The sequence below is a fragment of the Emydura macquarii genome, unplaced genomic scaffold (genome assembly GCF_026122565.2).
Source record: "Emydura macquarii macquarii isolate MOO-44397 ecotype Brisbane River unplaced genomic scaffold, CSIRO-AGI_Emac_v2 contig_2457, whole genome shotgun sequence".
Taxonomy (NCBI): Eukaryota; Metazoa; Chordata; order Testudines; family Chelidae; genus Emydura; species Emydura macquarii.
This window is the reverse complement of record NW_027132594.1, coordinates 1705200-1721119: the sequence shown is the minus strand read 5'-3', so window position 1 is coordinate 1721119 and position 15920 is coordinate 1705200. Positions and strand designations below refer to the sequence as shown.

General features: G+C 37.5%; 1 protein-coding gene across 2 annotated transcripts in view; it reads right to left on the bottom strand.

The window, feature by feature from the left end:
• STRN (striatin) overlaps nucleotides 1–15920 on the bottom strand; it is a 95227-nt gene that overhangs the window by 43811 nt on the left and 35496 nt on the right. For both annotated transcript variants that reach the window (XM_067562673.1, XM_067562674.1), the window contains exon 6: nucleotides 3666–3801. In XM_067562673.1, coding sequence (XP_067418774.1) covers nucleotides 3666–3801 — 136 coding nt within the window. The remainder of the gene's footprint in view (nucleotides 1–3665; nucleotides 3802–15920) is intronic.

Genomic DNA, 15920 nt, shown 5'->3' with positions numbered 1-15920 from the left:
CAGACTTTCTGATGTCCAGATTTGTCTTTGATGTGCTCCCCCAAACACACACATTAAAACATAGGAGGCAAGAGTCTACTGAGTTGCTGCTGTCTTCTGATTTCAGATTTCTCTCTGCTGGGCAAAATGGTAGTGACCTTGCCTATCCGTTGCACATTTTACCATCACCTTCTATGCTTTTGTCACTTCTAAATTGGATTTTCTTTAGTCATTTTACCACCACCTTGGTAACTTGTTCAGAAACAAAAAGTTAAGCTACACTAATTCGAACTATACTTGTCAAACAACATTCATTTTTCCTACAAGAAAAGCGGATTGTCTAGGTTAAAGTCATTGGATTAGCTGGTGATTTAGACGCCATTAAAATCTACAACAAACCTATTTCAATTATTAACTGCTTTTGAGCAGTACTTATTTCACTTAGGTCTGGTCTACACTGGAAAATTAGGTCAGCATAACTACATGAAAAATCCATACCCCAGAGTGGTGTAGTTAAGCCTAACTAAATTGTAATGAAGTGATACTCAATAGGCAGCCCACAGGCAGCCCTGTATAGCCCACCAGCTCATCTTAAAAAGTGTTTGTAATTAAATTCACGAACAGTAATGCGCTACCTATCATTTGTCTCTGGCTTCTTTAGTAAATAACTTACTGGACCTTTAGTTGTAGCCACTGCTATAGTGACAATTGAGCTAGGACGCCACCCTAGAGGTTTTGATCTGCAGAAAGTAAACTTGCTTGTTACAGATGAAGGTCCCTCCATGACAGGGAAAGAGAAGGTCTTCGCTTCATGTCTGGCAGCAGTACACCCTTTATTAAATACAGTTCACTGCATCAGTCACCAGACTGTCCTATGTGGTAAGTTTTCTGGGTGCTTGAAAATAACAAAGAGTATTGTGATGAGATCAGTGAACTACATATGCTCAACTTCTAACTTGCAACATCATCTTTTTAAAACTCTTTTACAAGATGTTTCAGCTGAATACAGTGATGTGCTGTAGCACAATGATGTTTGCTGGTTAAGAAGGGGGCACGTTAGAGAGGTTGTGTGTACTTCAAAAAGAAATAGAATTTATTTCAAACCACAAGACCAACAAGACTTGTGAGTTCCTGCCATTTATGAATGATGTCACCTCTATGTCACAGTTAGCTTCTCTGAGATATTACTGGTCACATGAATTCCCTTTACTCGCAGTTCAAAGCCTGTGCAAGTCATGTAGGGGATCTGTTTGAAAAAGTGAGAGTCTTTCAGAGGACTCTTGAAATCTTTCCGACAGACTTAACAGGAAAGATGTTACACTTTCCCACATTGCATTTTGTTGCTATAGATGAAACTTCGATGAAAACGATACAAGAATTTCTAAACAATCTGGTAGAAAATTTTAAAATGCAATTTGAGAATTTTAAAATTCCAAAGGATTTGTTTTTATTTAAGACCCATTTTCTGTCTGTATTAATGGACCTTGCCATTCTGAAGCAAAGAACATTCTTGATTCAATTGATAAAGGTGCCTTTCAATTAGAAATTGTGAGGCTCCAGAGCTCAGATATCTCGAAAGCAAAATTCAGAGAAGTGGGACTTTGTGTTTTCTGACCAGTTTCAGAATACCCAGAATCTAGCTGTCTATCTTTTAACAATGTTCAGATTAATGTACTTCTGCAAATCTGGGTTTTCTACCATGAACATTATAATAAACCAATACCGCAATCACCTGACAAATGAGCATCTTCACCAGTGCATGTGCCTTGCCCTGAGCTCCTACAAACCACTCTTCACAAAGCTTGCCAGAAATCATCCATGTCACCTTTCCCATTAGGATTGCCAGAAACACAGGTAATAATGTTGGTTTATAAACTTTGTTAAAAGATAGAAAGACTAATACTTATATTGCAACCAAGGTCTTTATTGGCAGATAAAGTGGGCTTTTTTTTTTTAATTTTGTCAGCCTTTTGCACCAATGGCCCACTTCTTGTCATAAAATTCTCAAATCAGCTTATGGGTTGATCTAATTGAGCATCACTGCTGTAGTGCATCAGTGTAGACCCTATCTACGCCAACAGGAGGAATTCTCCCATGGATGTAGGTAATCCACCTCCCCAAAAGGCAGTAGCTAGATCAATGAAGAATTCTTCCATTGACCTAGCGTTGTCTACAGAGGGACTTAGATCAGCTTCACTATGCTGCTCAGGGGATGTGGATTGTTCACACCCCTCACTGATGTAATTAAACTAACCTAATCTTCTAGTGTACACCATACCTCATTTCCCAAACAGACAGTGTTAGGTTGACAGAAGGTCAACCTAACAACCACCTGTCAGGAAGGTGGATTACCTATGCTGACCGGAAAATCCTTCCTGTTAGCATAGATAGCATCTACACTGAAGCACTACAGCAGTGCAGCTGTGACACTGTAGTATTTTATGTGTAGGCAAGCTTTAGAATTTTACCAGGAGTCATCCTAAAAGAGTATGTAGACTAGTAGTCTTTATCTTGTAAAATGAAATATCTTTGTTTAGTCTAATCTGGCTAGAAAGCTTCTTTGCCATTCCTAAACCAGAATCAATTTCAAGACCAGAAAGAAGCCTAAACTTCAATTTAAATCTAGTTTCTTTGGCTTGTATATTGAATACAATGTAGTAAAACTGATTTTAACCAGAAATCACAGACAATACCTTAATCCATGGATCAGTAACATGTTTGACAAAGAACCTATGTAATGCCTTTCTTCAAAGATCTCTCTCAGCTTTCCATTTATGCATTTATCTGTACTTCTAAAGTTTATCACCATTGTACAATCGAACAACTAATAGTTTTGTTACTTTAAAAACGTATTTAAATACTACTAATTGATCAGAAAAACATGATTTATTAAAACAAAAGTTATGTATTAGTTCTATGCCACTCAGACATTTTAATTTGATCAATTGTAACCTCACCATACATCGTATACTCAAATAGAAGTTCAGTCATTTGACAAAACAGAAAGAGTTTGGGTTAAATTGTAGGATTGCAGTTATTTATATATTACATGTACATTTACTTAAACATTATCTACAAGCTGCTCAAAAGGAAATGTAATAACTTACGTTTTGGGAAGCTGCAAAAAGCATTTTACTCAAGTAAGTTTTACAATTTTAAGCCAATTTATGCAAATATTTGGCATCAAATGGATTTCTCATTTAGAATTACAGTTTATAATTCTCAACTTCAAAACAAGGCAGAAGATTGAATTAGAAGGTGTGTGGTTCCTAAAAAATATTGGTAAGATGTTTATTAAAAATAATTTGGTTCACAAACTTCTGGATTCAGATAGAGCAGGTGGTGGCAGAAGGATTATTTTTCAGAATAAAAGCAAACAGAATAGACCAAAGAAGAGTAAAAAAAATAACTTTTGGGTATCATTTTCAGACTCCAAGTAGGCACACTTATTTTGTGTGCACAAATTCAGAAGTGCATGTCTTACGCTTCCAATCTTGCACACCCAGCTAGGCAGATACACATTTAGTCACATATGGGATGCATTTAATAATGTTCAGGGGGCAAATGGAGATGTACACCTATAAGGAACACAGAATCAGCCTTTTCATATTTCTCCTTAGCTCACACTTTCCTTTTACTTTCTGTTCACCGCAAGTTTTTCAATTATGAGGGTTTTTTTGACCCACCGTTGAGGTATCAATGATGGTTTTCTCTCTTCCTTCAATATCTTCATCCTCATCTTCATCACTGAAATCTGCAGCTGCATTTTCAAGAAACTTGAAGGTCTCTAGCAGAGAGGCAGAGTCTGTCAATTCTGGTTTCCTGGATATAAAACACAGTTTGAATAAAGAAGAGCAAAACCCAAAAAATTATGCGTTCACCAATCTGGTTGTTTTGTTCTGTAATGACCAAGACTCTGCAAGATAAAAATAAGTCAGTTGGTAAAATTGGTCAATGGTTATATGTAATTACATTTGCGGGAAAACAATATAATATTAACAATAGGTTTTGGGTTTTTTTACACCCTGTAATTATTTCTTGCTCAGATGCAATTCTCGACTTAGCTGCTTCAATTTTTGAAGTATTTTAGAGCAGCTTCCAGCTGGGCCAACATCACAAAACCAACACCACAACTGCATCTTTCTTGGCAGTTGCATTAGAGCACACAAGGATTGAATGAGCCAAGAAAACCAAGCTAGCTTTCATGCATACACATGGGCACAGTAATGTGGCAGAGCAGAGTATGACTTCACTGCTGCCTGTGATGTCCCCATCTTGCTGGGAAACAGAAGGCTCCAGACCCCATCAATCATGCACCTTTGATGAGTAATACATTTGCTACTGTAAAATAGTTCAATGGAAAACATCTGTTTAAGACTAAATTATGTACAAGGGGCTCTAAGGAGCAGTTAACATTTAACAAAATATATTTTGCTAACATTACTTTTGTCAGTTCTGGTAGAAATCCAGAAAATGTCTCTGGAACAGGAAGGTTGCTACGTCAACAACCGTTAAGAGAAAGAATCCAAGAGGCTAAAGCTTGTGACCATTAGTCGAGGTAATATTGATGAACATACAGTACAATAAAAGAGATCCTAAGAATAAACACAATTAGTGAATCTGTGCTCCAAACTCCTAAGATGAACAAAAATCCATAAAACTAATCCATACCGTCTAACACTACTCATACTGGGACAGAACTCTGAACAAAGATTCTAGTAGGACAGCTAAATAGAGATGGAGAGAAGTGGAAAGTCTCCAAACCCCCTAGTTCAACAGAAGCTTCACCTTACAGACATGTTGTCTCTGGCCTTCTGCTCCGAGTCATTTGGCAATATAGCAGCATTAACTCCTAATGCTTTTACCATTGGTATTCTTGTCATTTGGCAAATCACATGAACATCTAATATTTGTACTTGCTATTACAAGGGACATCTAAAAATGCTGTTAACTGAAAGAGAAAAATTGCCTATTTTTTAGTTTGTTTACATTGTGCATTTGACAGCACTGTTTGTAGAGTCAGTTTCAAGGTTTACCCTGTTAGTCAGCTTCCTTTACTGATTGAATGGGCCTTCACACAGCAACAGGAGAGTGATAATCATTTAAAAATACAAGTATGTGATTTGAAGAAAATTGGCAGGATATTTAAAGATAATGGTAGTAACTGAAATTACTTTTAACTGTATTTTAAAACAAAAACAAATAGATTTCAGCTTTACATTATCTATTATACTAGAATACCAGAAGAAATAGCTTTAAATCGTTGAAAATGAAACTTGTGGTTAAAAGTTGGTTGGTGTATGAAGTATAGGCTTGATAATGATAGAAGATGGATGCAGGATAATGACAGAAGCAGCCAAAGTATGGACTGCTGTGCTGAGGGTGACGGGGAAAAGCAGGTCCCAGCTGAGGCAACCCCTACCCATAACACCCCTATGGACTCATAACTATGAAGAGATTCCTCATACACACATTGGGGACAAGAGGACCCAGGTGGTGCCATATACTTTTTTAATGATTTTAGATTTAGGAAATGTCTGAACTCCATTCCTCTTTGGACTAATGGAAAGCATAAGTGACTCTCACAGATCTCCCAGCCCTCTTTGAGCTAACATATAGCATACAACACCCCCCAAATTCTGTTCTATGAAAAGTACTATGTAGATATCATTTAAAGTTCTCATTGATATGATTGGTCTCACCACACCAGGCAGCCAACTCTTCAATTTCCACCCTGATTTGTTGTTCCAGACAAAAATTTTGGCTTGAGAGCCAGTTAGTTCAAACCTTAAAATATTGGGTGCTAGTCCAAAAAGAATAGTGTCCATTTGACTTTCAAGGTCTAAAATGTTGAAGCTGGTTTAAATACAGTAAACTGTAAAACATAGAACACTAAAGCTTAACTCGCTTTTTTGTATGATGATGCCACTAAGAGCACAGAGTTTCCTTTGCTGCTTCTAACACGACCCATAATATTTTATAATTTAAAAATTAAATTATTGAAATCAGTTAAGATTATATTGTAGACATTTACTGTGTCTAACTACACATCAGATCTTTTAATTACTGGGGCCTTCCTCCCACCTTGGATTTTTCAATTACTGCACTCTCCCTCCCATAAGGAAAGAATTTAGTTCCTTCTTAGAGACACTTGTCAGTGACTAACTGTATCCAAAACTGAAGACAGGTTGTCTTAAATAAAAGCAGACTTTATTGATAAATTACAGAAAAGAGAAAATTCACAAAATAAAATAGTTAAACACAGACTTAAAAATGTTTTAGCAGGCCAATACAGAAAAAGATCTGTCTGACCCACAGTTTCAAAGGCCTAATTTAGAGCACCAGGGTAGAGAGAGAAGTGGGAGAGTGTATGTGTTAGCAAAATACTCTCTCCCACTTACAGAAAATACAGATTTTTATTCTCCCTCAGACCTGCTTTGTACCCCATGTACATGTCACATTGTTTTCCTAAGAGTTTTTATTGACTCAGGGTCTCTTCCTACCACCAAAGTATGGGCAAACATGAGTCCATGGTTTCCTTAAAAAACTCCCTCATGGTATGAAAGTTCTTTCAAACCTGCCAAAATCTTAGTTGAGCTGTGTCTCAGACAGAGTACAGAAAACACATACATATGATTAACTTATTCTTTTCTATGACTAGTGACTCTGAACAACATTTTGAAGATTTTTCATTACCATGCAGAAAGCCAGGCCCTTTATAATGCAGCTTCACTGAAAATCTGGAAATACACGTCACCAAATATAACTGCAGAACCACTTAAAAATGTATACACAAGGTAAAAATTATATTAGACAGACTAGACAGTCTGTCACAATCTTTTTTAAAAAGTTCTTATGAATTAACACACACTACACAAGAAACAGTGCTATACAAACTAAAACTAGGAAGTAATACTTACAAAATGGTTTGGATATAATCTGCAAGTTTACTGACCGAAGAAGCTTTCATGTCCCAAGAAATGTACATGCAAAGATAAGGCCACTTAACTAGCCAGCTCACCATACCACAACACAAACAATTTTTTGTAAAAAAAAGAAAAATACAAAGTAATTGGGGTAACTTCTAAAAATTACTTCCCTATTCATCTCTCTCCTCTTCTCTGTTTCCCACTCCCTTATTTCTTACCTTGTTTGTCTCTTCCTCTCCACTCCATAAGTGCCTTGTATGAGTTTTCCTAGAACAAGCTACCAGTCCTGGCTATAGATGCGTGGCAGTGGAAGGAGAGAGGCTTCTACAGTGAAGCTGTTGTCACTCGCCCCAATGTCTTCACTGGATCAATAAGAGTGGGGCTTCAAAGAACATGGCAAGATGTTGCTTGTTGTTTGAAGCATTACTCCTAATGATCAATGAAAGCAAACCAGGCCAGTAATCTTCCTTCAGAAGCCCTAGTTAAGCTCATCTGGTGTTGCAAAAACAGCTTTTTGAAGCCCCTCAGGTCAGATCAAGAGGGAGACAGGAATAGAGGAAAAGGAGGGGAATATAAAGTGATTTTTAAAAATCAAAAATAGTTTTAGTGTTATAATTTTTTTTATTTATGATGTGTCTAATTCACACACTATTTTGGAATTATTTCCTTCCTCCAACTAAATTCAAAGGTTTAATTTTTTTTCCAATAAACCATTTTATAAGCACACTAACACACACTATGTATGTTCATCAGCCAGTACACAAAGAGTAGTTTGATTAAATGTGTAAGTGCTAAGAGGATTTATGGATGCATGAGCAACTCAGGTATTCTGTCTTTTGGAGTAGAAAGGTGTTTAGTTGCTTAAGTCTCAGTTGGAATAGTTTATCTTACTCCAGAAAACAAACAGGGTCATGGAAAAATGCTTAATTTTTCTCATCATATTAGGGAGCAGATCCCATTACAGTCTTCACTTGAGTTTATTTCACTCACGTGTAAGATGTGAAACAGAAAAAAACCTTATTAAAATAAAAAGGTGCAAATCCAGTTTTTAGGAGACAGATTACAGCTTGATCAGCCTTAATCTTTCAAAAAAAAAAAAAAAAAAGGGGGGGGGGGTTAAACAAATAATGTTAGAACTGTTGGAATGAGTTTCAATTGGCCATTTAAATGTAGTTTCTAATATTTGAGCTCCTTTATCAACTCATCAGCATCCTAAATTATCTATTGTACGATTATACATTTTATTCCATTTAATTAATTTTATTCTATTATTATATGTTTATTCTTCTGTCAATAATAAAAATATATCCTCAAACAAGAAATTAATTTGGACTACCTAGGATTCAGTTAAGGGAAGAAGTGATTAAAAATGAGATTAAAGGAGTAAGCTAAAGATATGTAAATACTTTCATATCACACAAGGCTACACATGACATTCTAGTGAGGCAGTTTCCATTTGTTTGATTTTATGATATAAAACATTGGATGGGGGAAAAAGCACTCATTCTGCTCACTGCAGGCATTTGGAAATTTCAAATGTTAATAGAAAGTTATTTTTTAGTATCTGTTTCTGAGTTTATTCATGCCGAGAAGTGGTACTTATCTTTCGTAATGCAAATGAGTTGATCTGGAGAATGTGAACAAAGCTCCCCTTTTAAATGCCATGAAATGTGGGAACACGACTATCAATGTCAGGCTATCAAAATAATGTTTCCATTAATGGAATCAAAATCTTCCAGGAAGCATCCCAAATCCACATGATGTTCTTGAGTTTTAAAGTTTTCATGGGGATCTGTACATTAGCAGATATACATGTATGTATAAAAATACAAATATCAGCCATATGCCTAGCAGCTACTAATATACAATGATACTTTAACGATGAGCAAGGAAAACTTTAGCTCCTGACTTAAATGATTTTCAGACAATTGGAGTAAGATGAGCATAGTGCTCAAAGAATACTGTCTGGCCAATCTACTGGAAATCCAACATCAACATGTGAAAAGTTGAGACCATTCAGACTTAAAACAATTTTCTGAAGTAGTTAGAAACTCTCAGGTTTTCACTTAAGCATTTCAGTCTATGAGAAAAGGAAGTGACTATCCTCCCTGAACTAACAGCTCTGCCTACTGCTACCCTGGTCCCCCCCAATAGGAACATTGAGATGAATAAAAGCAGCCTCCTATCACAGTCACCCTAAGCGTTCCCAACTTCAAGTAAATGTTCTCCATTCTCAGAGATGTAGCATTTATAGCCAACACTATAGCACTGAACGTTAGAATGCTGGTCATGAACATAGGTCAGGTGAGATATGGTATAATGGATGTGTGCACACCAGGCACAAAACATTTCCCTCTTTTTAAAAAAAACTAAAAAAATAAAGTGAAGAAAGAGTTGAGAGGAGAAGAGCATTCTCCCTTCCTCCCAGAAGCCTGACATCTGGACATTTGGATTGCATGCAGGGACAGGGGAAGAAGTGTACAACCATAAGATACTTGGTAGAGGACAGGATGGAAGTGGGAGATGTCTGTCTGTATGGTGGAAGGCACCAGGCTAGCAGTGCTGAGGGAGGCTGAGGTAGCAACAATTGCTGCACTAGGTGCAATAGGCTTATGTAGAATACTGTGATAGAAGCAGGCAGTATAAAATACAGCATCACATATGCTCCTCCAAATGCAAAATTCAATTGGCATTGTCAGACAAATTCATTCACCCCTGGTATGTAGGCAAGTCCTTTCATTAAACCTTGCTTATCACCATAGTAAACGCTCAAATGCTTTAGTGATGCTAAAGGGGCTTCTGTGATGTGATAACTTGTAGCATCTCTCAGGACTTGAACAGGTCTAGACTACCTTTCTATTACTTAATGTTTAATGCTTCAAAATCATCAAGAGGAAAGCCTATATTTAAATCAATTTTAAATCAAATTGTACTTCAGTTATTTTCTAAAGAAAGGTGCACTCTCATTGGCTAAGGAAACCATTAAAACATTGACTTACAACAAAATAGAGCCTTTATGCTAGATTTGGTACATCATTTTGCTATCTAGGTGGTACACATTTATTTATATGTATTTGTTCACAGAATCATATAAATTAATATTTTCAGATGCATATTAATTATGCATTTTCAATATGTTACAAAATGAAGAATGATCTATTGCTTATTATAGACTCAGACTCATAGAAATGTAGAGCTGGAAGAGACCTTAAGAGGTCATCAAGTCTAGCTAGCCCCATGTGCTGAGGCAGGACCAAGTAAATCTAGACCAGCGGTTCCCAACCTTTTTGAGTGTGCAGACCCCTTTTCAACCTCCAAATATTTTGCGGACCACCACATGCTACTAGTTGTTTTGTACACGCCAGCCACAGACCAAACTAAAAACAATAATTAAAAATAATACTATATAAGCATATAAAATAAATTACAGTAGTAGGTTTTCAGAAACTATATGAAATATTTTATTTATTTAAAATTGTATATTTCCTTGGTGAGGATGTTGTTGTTTTTCTTTTCCGCAGACCCCTGTAGTAACCTCACGGACCACTAGGGGTCTGTGGATCACAGGTTGGGAACCACTGACCTAAAGCATCCCTAACAGGTGTTTGTCAAACCTGCTCTTGTTCTTTACTAGATAATTAACTTTTTGATCACGATTTATGTCACACTGTATTAGGATGGTAACTGGAATTTAAACACACAAAACAGCATATAAAATTTATTTTTATTATCCAAAACATTTGTATGTTAATACAATAATAAAAATAAATTTTATATGCTGTTTTGTGTGTTTAAATTCCAGTTACCATCCAAATACAGTGTGACACATCATGATCAAAAAGTTAATTATCTAGTAAAGAACAAGAACAGGTTGGACAAACAATTGTTTTGAATACATAAAATTAACACATTTCACATTTACATCTAAATAATATATTAAACAGAGGGATTAACCGTAGTCAGTGAATTAAACTGATTATTTCAGGTGAGCCTGGGAAAATTTTCAAATATGCTTAAGTGAAAGTGACTCAGAACTAACACAAGTCCCTATTTGCCTAAGACTCTTGAAAATGAATTACTTAGGTTGACGTATTGTGCCATATTAATAAAGCTTAATCTTAAAAGCTAGAAACAGAAAAAAACATCTTTCACAGAAAAGCAGCCTTAACAGTTTTTGATAGAGGCTCATGGATTCAGCAGATTTATTTTTTTATTTAAATGTTTTAATAGACTATAGCAAGTTTAGCACTCAACATATTTTGTATTAAATTCAGATTTCCTGTTAAGCAGGTTTATTTAAAAAACAACTCAAACAAAATTAAAATTTTGATTTTTTTCATAAAAAGTCCATTTTTATCCACCCAGATTACCGTATTTCCCCATGTATAAGATGCTCCCATGTATAAGACGCACCTTAGTTTTGGGGCCCGAAATTTGAAAATAAATGTATTACGGTACATCACCGGTAAGTACCACTGTATAAGATGCACCCAGTTTTTAGACCACAAATTTTTTGAAAAAAGGTGCGTCCTATACATGGGGAAATACGGTATTACAAATCCATTATTTATGTGTACTTTTATTGTAACATTATTAAGTAATAGGAAGGTAGCCTTGACCTGTTCAAGTCCTGAGAGAGGCTGCAAGTTACCACATCACAGAAGCCCCTTTAGCATTACACTTTATTTTACTGTATTGAAGGGCTACATGTCCCTGGCTAACAGGTCCTCCTTACTTGGTATCCTCTCCTTTTTGTACCACCTTTCCTATAATATTAATTTAATACCATCTCAATTTGTATTGGCTAATTACTGTTAACTTACATTCCAATAATAATAAAAGATACTAACATTTTCCATTTTTTGGATTTCAGTAATGACCATACTGTCAGTAATGACCATAAAGTGTTTTATCTTTGAGATTTCCACCCAACATTACATCTCCGCATATTGAATGAGTTCTCTTTATATGATAGGCACTTTGGCCAATCTGCTCTTTTTGCAAATGTCAATATTGTTGTATGAAAAAAAAAAAATCTTTAAAACAATTTAACTTGGAAAAAGAATAAAAGCACAGAGACAATACCCTTTCCCCTTCTTTTACTCCGAGTATCTGGGTACCTTTCCCCCTCTCACCAATTTTACTGTAGCATGTAAATGTTTCCCCTCTTTCCTTCTGCATCTTTCAGAGTACCTCCTTTTCCATAGGTTGTGGTCTTGATTACCTTTACCCATGTTCTCCCCCCCTCCCCAATATCTCTGAGTTCCTGTAGATTTGTCTTTTCTTCTTACTTTTCATGCCTTTCCTCTGTCATTTCCTTTTGCTATTCTTCCACATACTCTCCATCACAGCACCCTCCAATCACTTCTCTTTTTCTACTACAACCACAATCACCTCATATATTCTTAGTCACTGTCTTCATCCTGCCCCCAATAAGCAGCTCACTCTGGCCTCATAACCTTCCACCAACTCTCCATTCACCGTGGAGGCAGGGAAGAGGTGCATCTGATTGAAGTGCTCTACCCTTTCCCCCTCTTGGCAAAATAAGTAGTCTGGGACTAGTGGGTAGAGGCTCACTGTGTTCTTTAACCATCTCTCTGAGCCAGTGGAGAGTGAGCTGGGTCATCTAAACTTTTCCCCAGTTCTCCACACAATTTAGGCAGAAGTGCTTCTGACATTGCTTACACTGCAATTAGACACTCACAGCCAGCCTGTGCCAGTTTACTCAAGCTAAAAGGTTGTTTAATTGCAGTATAGACATTCAAGCTCAGGCTGCAGCCCAAGCTCTGGGACCCTCCCACTTCTCAGGGTTCTAGAGCTGGGGCTCCAGCCCAAACCTGAACATCTACATCGCAATTAAGCAGCCCCTTCACCCAAGCCCGAGTCAATTGGCACAGGCCAGCTGCAGATTTTTAATTGCAGTATAGACATACTCTTAGAGCAGTGGTTCCCCTACTTTTTGGCTCAAGGGCCACAGATATCATTTTTACAACCATGAAAGGCCACCAGTCTCTGCCAGCAGCCTCCTCCCACCACTGCAGCCAGACAGAAGAAGTTCAGCGAGCAGGCAGGCTGTCTCCTCGCTGATCTCCTGTCCTCCTGGCTGCAACAGGGAAACCGCACACGTCCTATAAGCCCTGTGCACTCCACCTAGGTCCCCAGGCAGTGGCTCTCTTCTGCAGCCAGGGGGATGGGAGATCAATGCTCCCCTCCCTCTGGCTCTAGTAGGGACCCCAGCGCCTAGGGACCTAGGCAGAGCACTTTGCCCTACAGCCAGGGGGAGGGGAGTGCTCATCTCCCGTCCCCTTGGCTGCAGTGCACGGGTCTTGTAGCCTCACAGCAATGTGCTCCACCTGGGTCCTTAGGCAGCGGCTCCCTTCTGCAGCCAGGGGGAGGGGAGCCGCGGGCCACTTTGAAAGACCCCACAGGCCACTTTTGGGCCCCAGGCCACAGGTTGGGAACCACTATCTTAGAGGCTGACTTGTTTGGGTATAGGGATTGACAGTGTCAAGTCACTGAAGGCTGAACAAGTATTCTGACTAGGACTTGGCTCATCTTGCTTGCCCTGAATTTCAATCATGTACTCAGCACTGGTGTTCTTCTAAAGGCTGGGGAAGCAGACAGGCCATGCAACCCATAAGGACTGAAATAAAGGGAGAGAAGCATGGAATACCTCCTGTACTGAAATAAGAGATGATGGCTGAACTACTATGCAAGAGTACCCAAAATCCAAAATATTCACTACGTAAGTGGCCAGTAACACAGTCTGCCCTGCAAGAGTTCTTCTCTATCCCTTGGGAAAACCCTGACACCCTTCGCTTCCAAGAGGAGGCAAACCAACTGTCTGAGCTGACATCTGCAAACATGGAGTAATTTGAAGATTCAAACAGCAATGCAGAAACAAGCTCAGAGAACTCCACTGTGAAATCTGTATATAACTGAGGGCCTATACACAAACTGAACCATAAACATTAGTCACATCCTATACATATGAATGTTCAACTAACCTCTTCTCAGCAGTTAGCCACCCTGTGTATTACAAGTGAGATGTGCAGTCTGAGAAATTGCAATGTTCTCATGTAATAACATAATCCTGTAATTGCATGTCTTGTAAAACGACAGATTAAGTTACACATGACATTGGAGGAACACTGAACACTCACAGCCAGAAATAGCCTGCAAATGCAAATGTTAACCTTATTCAAATGTTGTTATAGCTGTGCTGGTCCCAGGATATTAGAGAGACAACTTCTGTTGGTGAAAGAGACAAAATTTCAAGCTACACAGCAGCTCTTCTTCTGATGACCTTGAAAGCTTGTCTTCTACCAAGGGGAAGTTGATCCAGTAAAAGATATTACCTCACCCACCTTGTGTCGCTATTATTCAAAACAGATCTATCTCCATAAGATCAAAGCTTATGGAGAAGTCTGAAGGAACCGTTACAGCCACACTACATGCATAGTTCTCAAAATGGAGAATTGAGTTGCTGAAGGAGGCAACACAAAGTATCTGCTGCCACCAACTTCAAGACTCATCTCCTCTAATGACAGTCTGCCATCACCAACTCCAAGGCTCCAACTCCAACTGAGTATCTTCCTAACAGGTATCTTCAAATGTGCTTGCTCAACTCCATCACTCAATCCAATTTACTCATTGTATACCTCCCTATATCTGGAGACATTTTCCATTCAAACTAACAGAAAATGACAAAATAATCAGAGAGAAAGTCTCACTCTACTAACATCAAGTAAAACAAAAAAGAGGAAGAGGGGGCTTAATTCCCACTTCACCTCAGAAACAAATAATTCGTATCTCCCAACCTGAAAGCCATATATGTAGTCAGAACTCACTACTTCTTCAAGACCAGAACAAAAATGAGTATACAACCATCGTGGGAGAGAAATAAAGAGGATAAATATGGAAAGGGAAAAAATATATCTGCCAAACCCAACATCAGTTTCTACAACAAATAGTCAGTTCCATTAGGTTAATACCTCAGAGCAGAAAGGCTGACTTTAAAGGGTGTCCCTACAACACAAGAGCAGCCCTTGCCAACCAGAGGATGTCCTCCTAAGGGACAGGCTTATTAACTATTTAAAAGCACAAAATAATTTAACAGATTGAAGTCCCCTCATATGCCCCAATTTCTCACTTAATAGCATAATTTTAATTATAGAATGAAAATGAGTTAATTATGTAACTTCTCTCCACAAATGCCTGAGCCACTACAATTATCTACTGGCTTGGATTATTGTGAACTCCCTTTGGAGATTGTGCGTCACATTAAGCATTTATACTTCAGAATAAAAGGATACTATCTCTGCTACATTTAAACCATATCTGCTTGTGAAGCAAGAGGCCAATCCTAGACAAACCAGGGTCTACTGATTGGTGGTGGTGGTAGTACGACTGATAGGAGTTCAGAGCTCAGTCAGACATTTTTAAACAAAATGACTAAGCATCCTTTTTATTAGTTTAAGATCTTCAAAACTATAGTATTTCAGTCATGAACCAAGGAATAATTTTGCTCAACACCTAAAGCAAGTTTCAGATATTTAACTGTACTAGGCCTGGCAAGGAAAAGATCAAAAAGTATATTTACAATAGTTTCAGCAAAACATTATTCAGTAAACCAAGTAGAAGTAAACTTGAAAAGATTAGATTTGTATAGGTAAATGTTTATAAATGTCAATTTTACTATACACACACTAATCAGTGAAAAAATATTTCCATCAATAATTGAAATTTGCAAATAGGCAAAGAAAGAAAACTTGTGCTTGAGAACTTAAAGTTTGATTTAAGGCTAAAATCTTGACAGTTTGTTTTGTCTTGACAGTAATGGTTATAAAGCTTTAACGTTTTGAATCTCAACATGTACAATCATTTATTACCCCCTCCCACTCCAATGGCCTAACACACCATAATTTCCCATACCTGTGAAAATTTAAAATCAATAAAAATAAAAAATAATTAAATATTAATTTGTATTATCCATCAAATTTTAAAAAATTG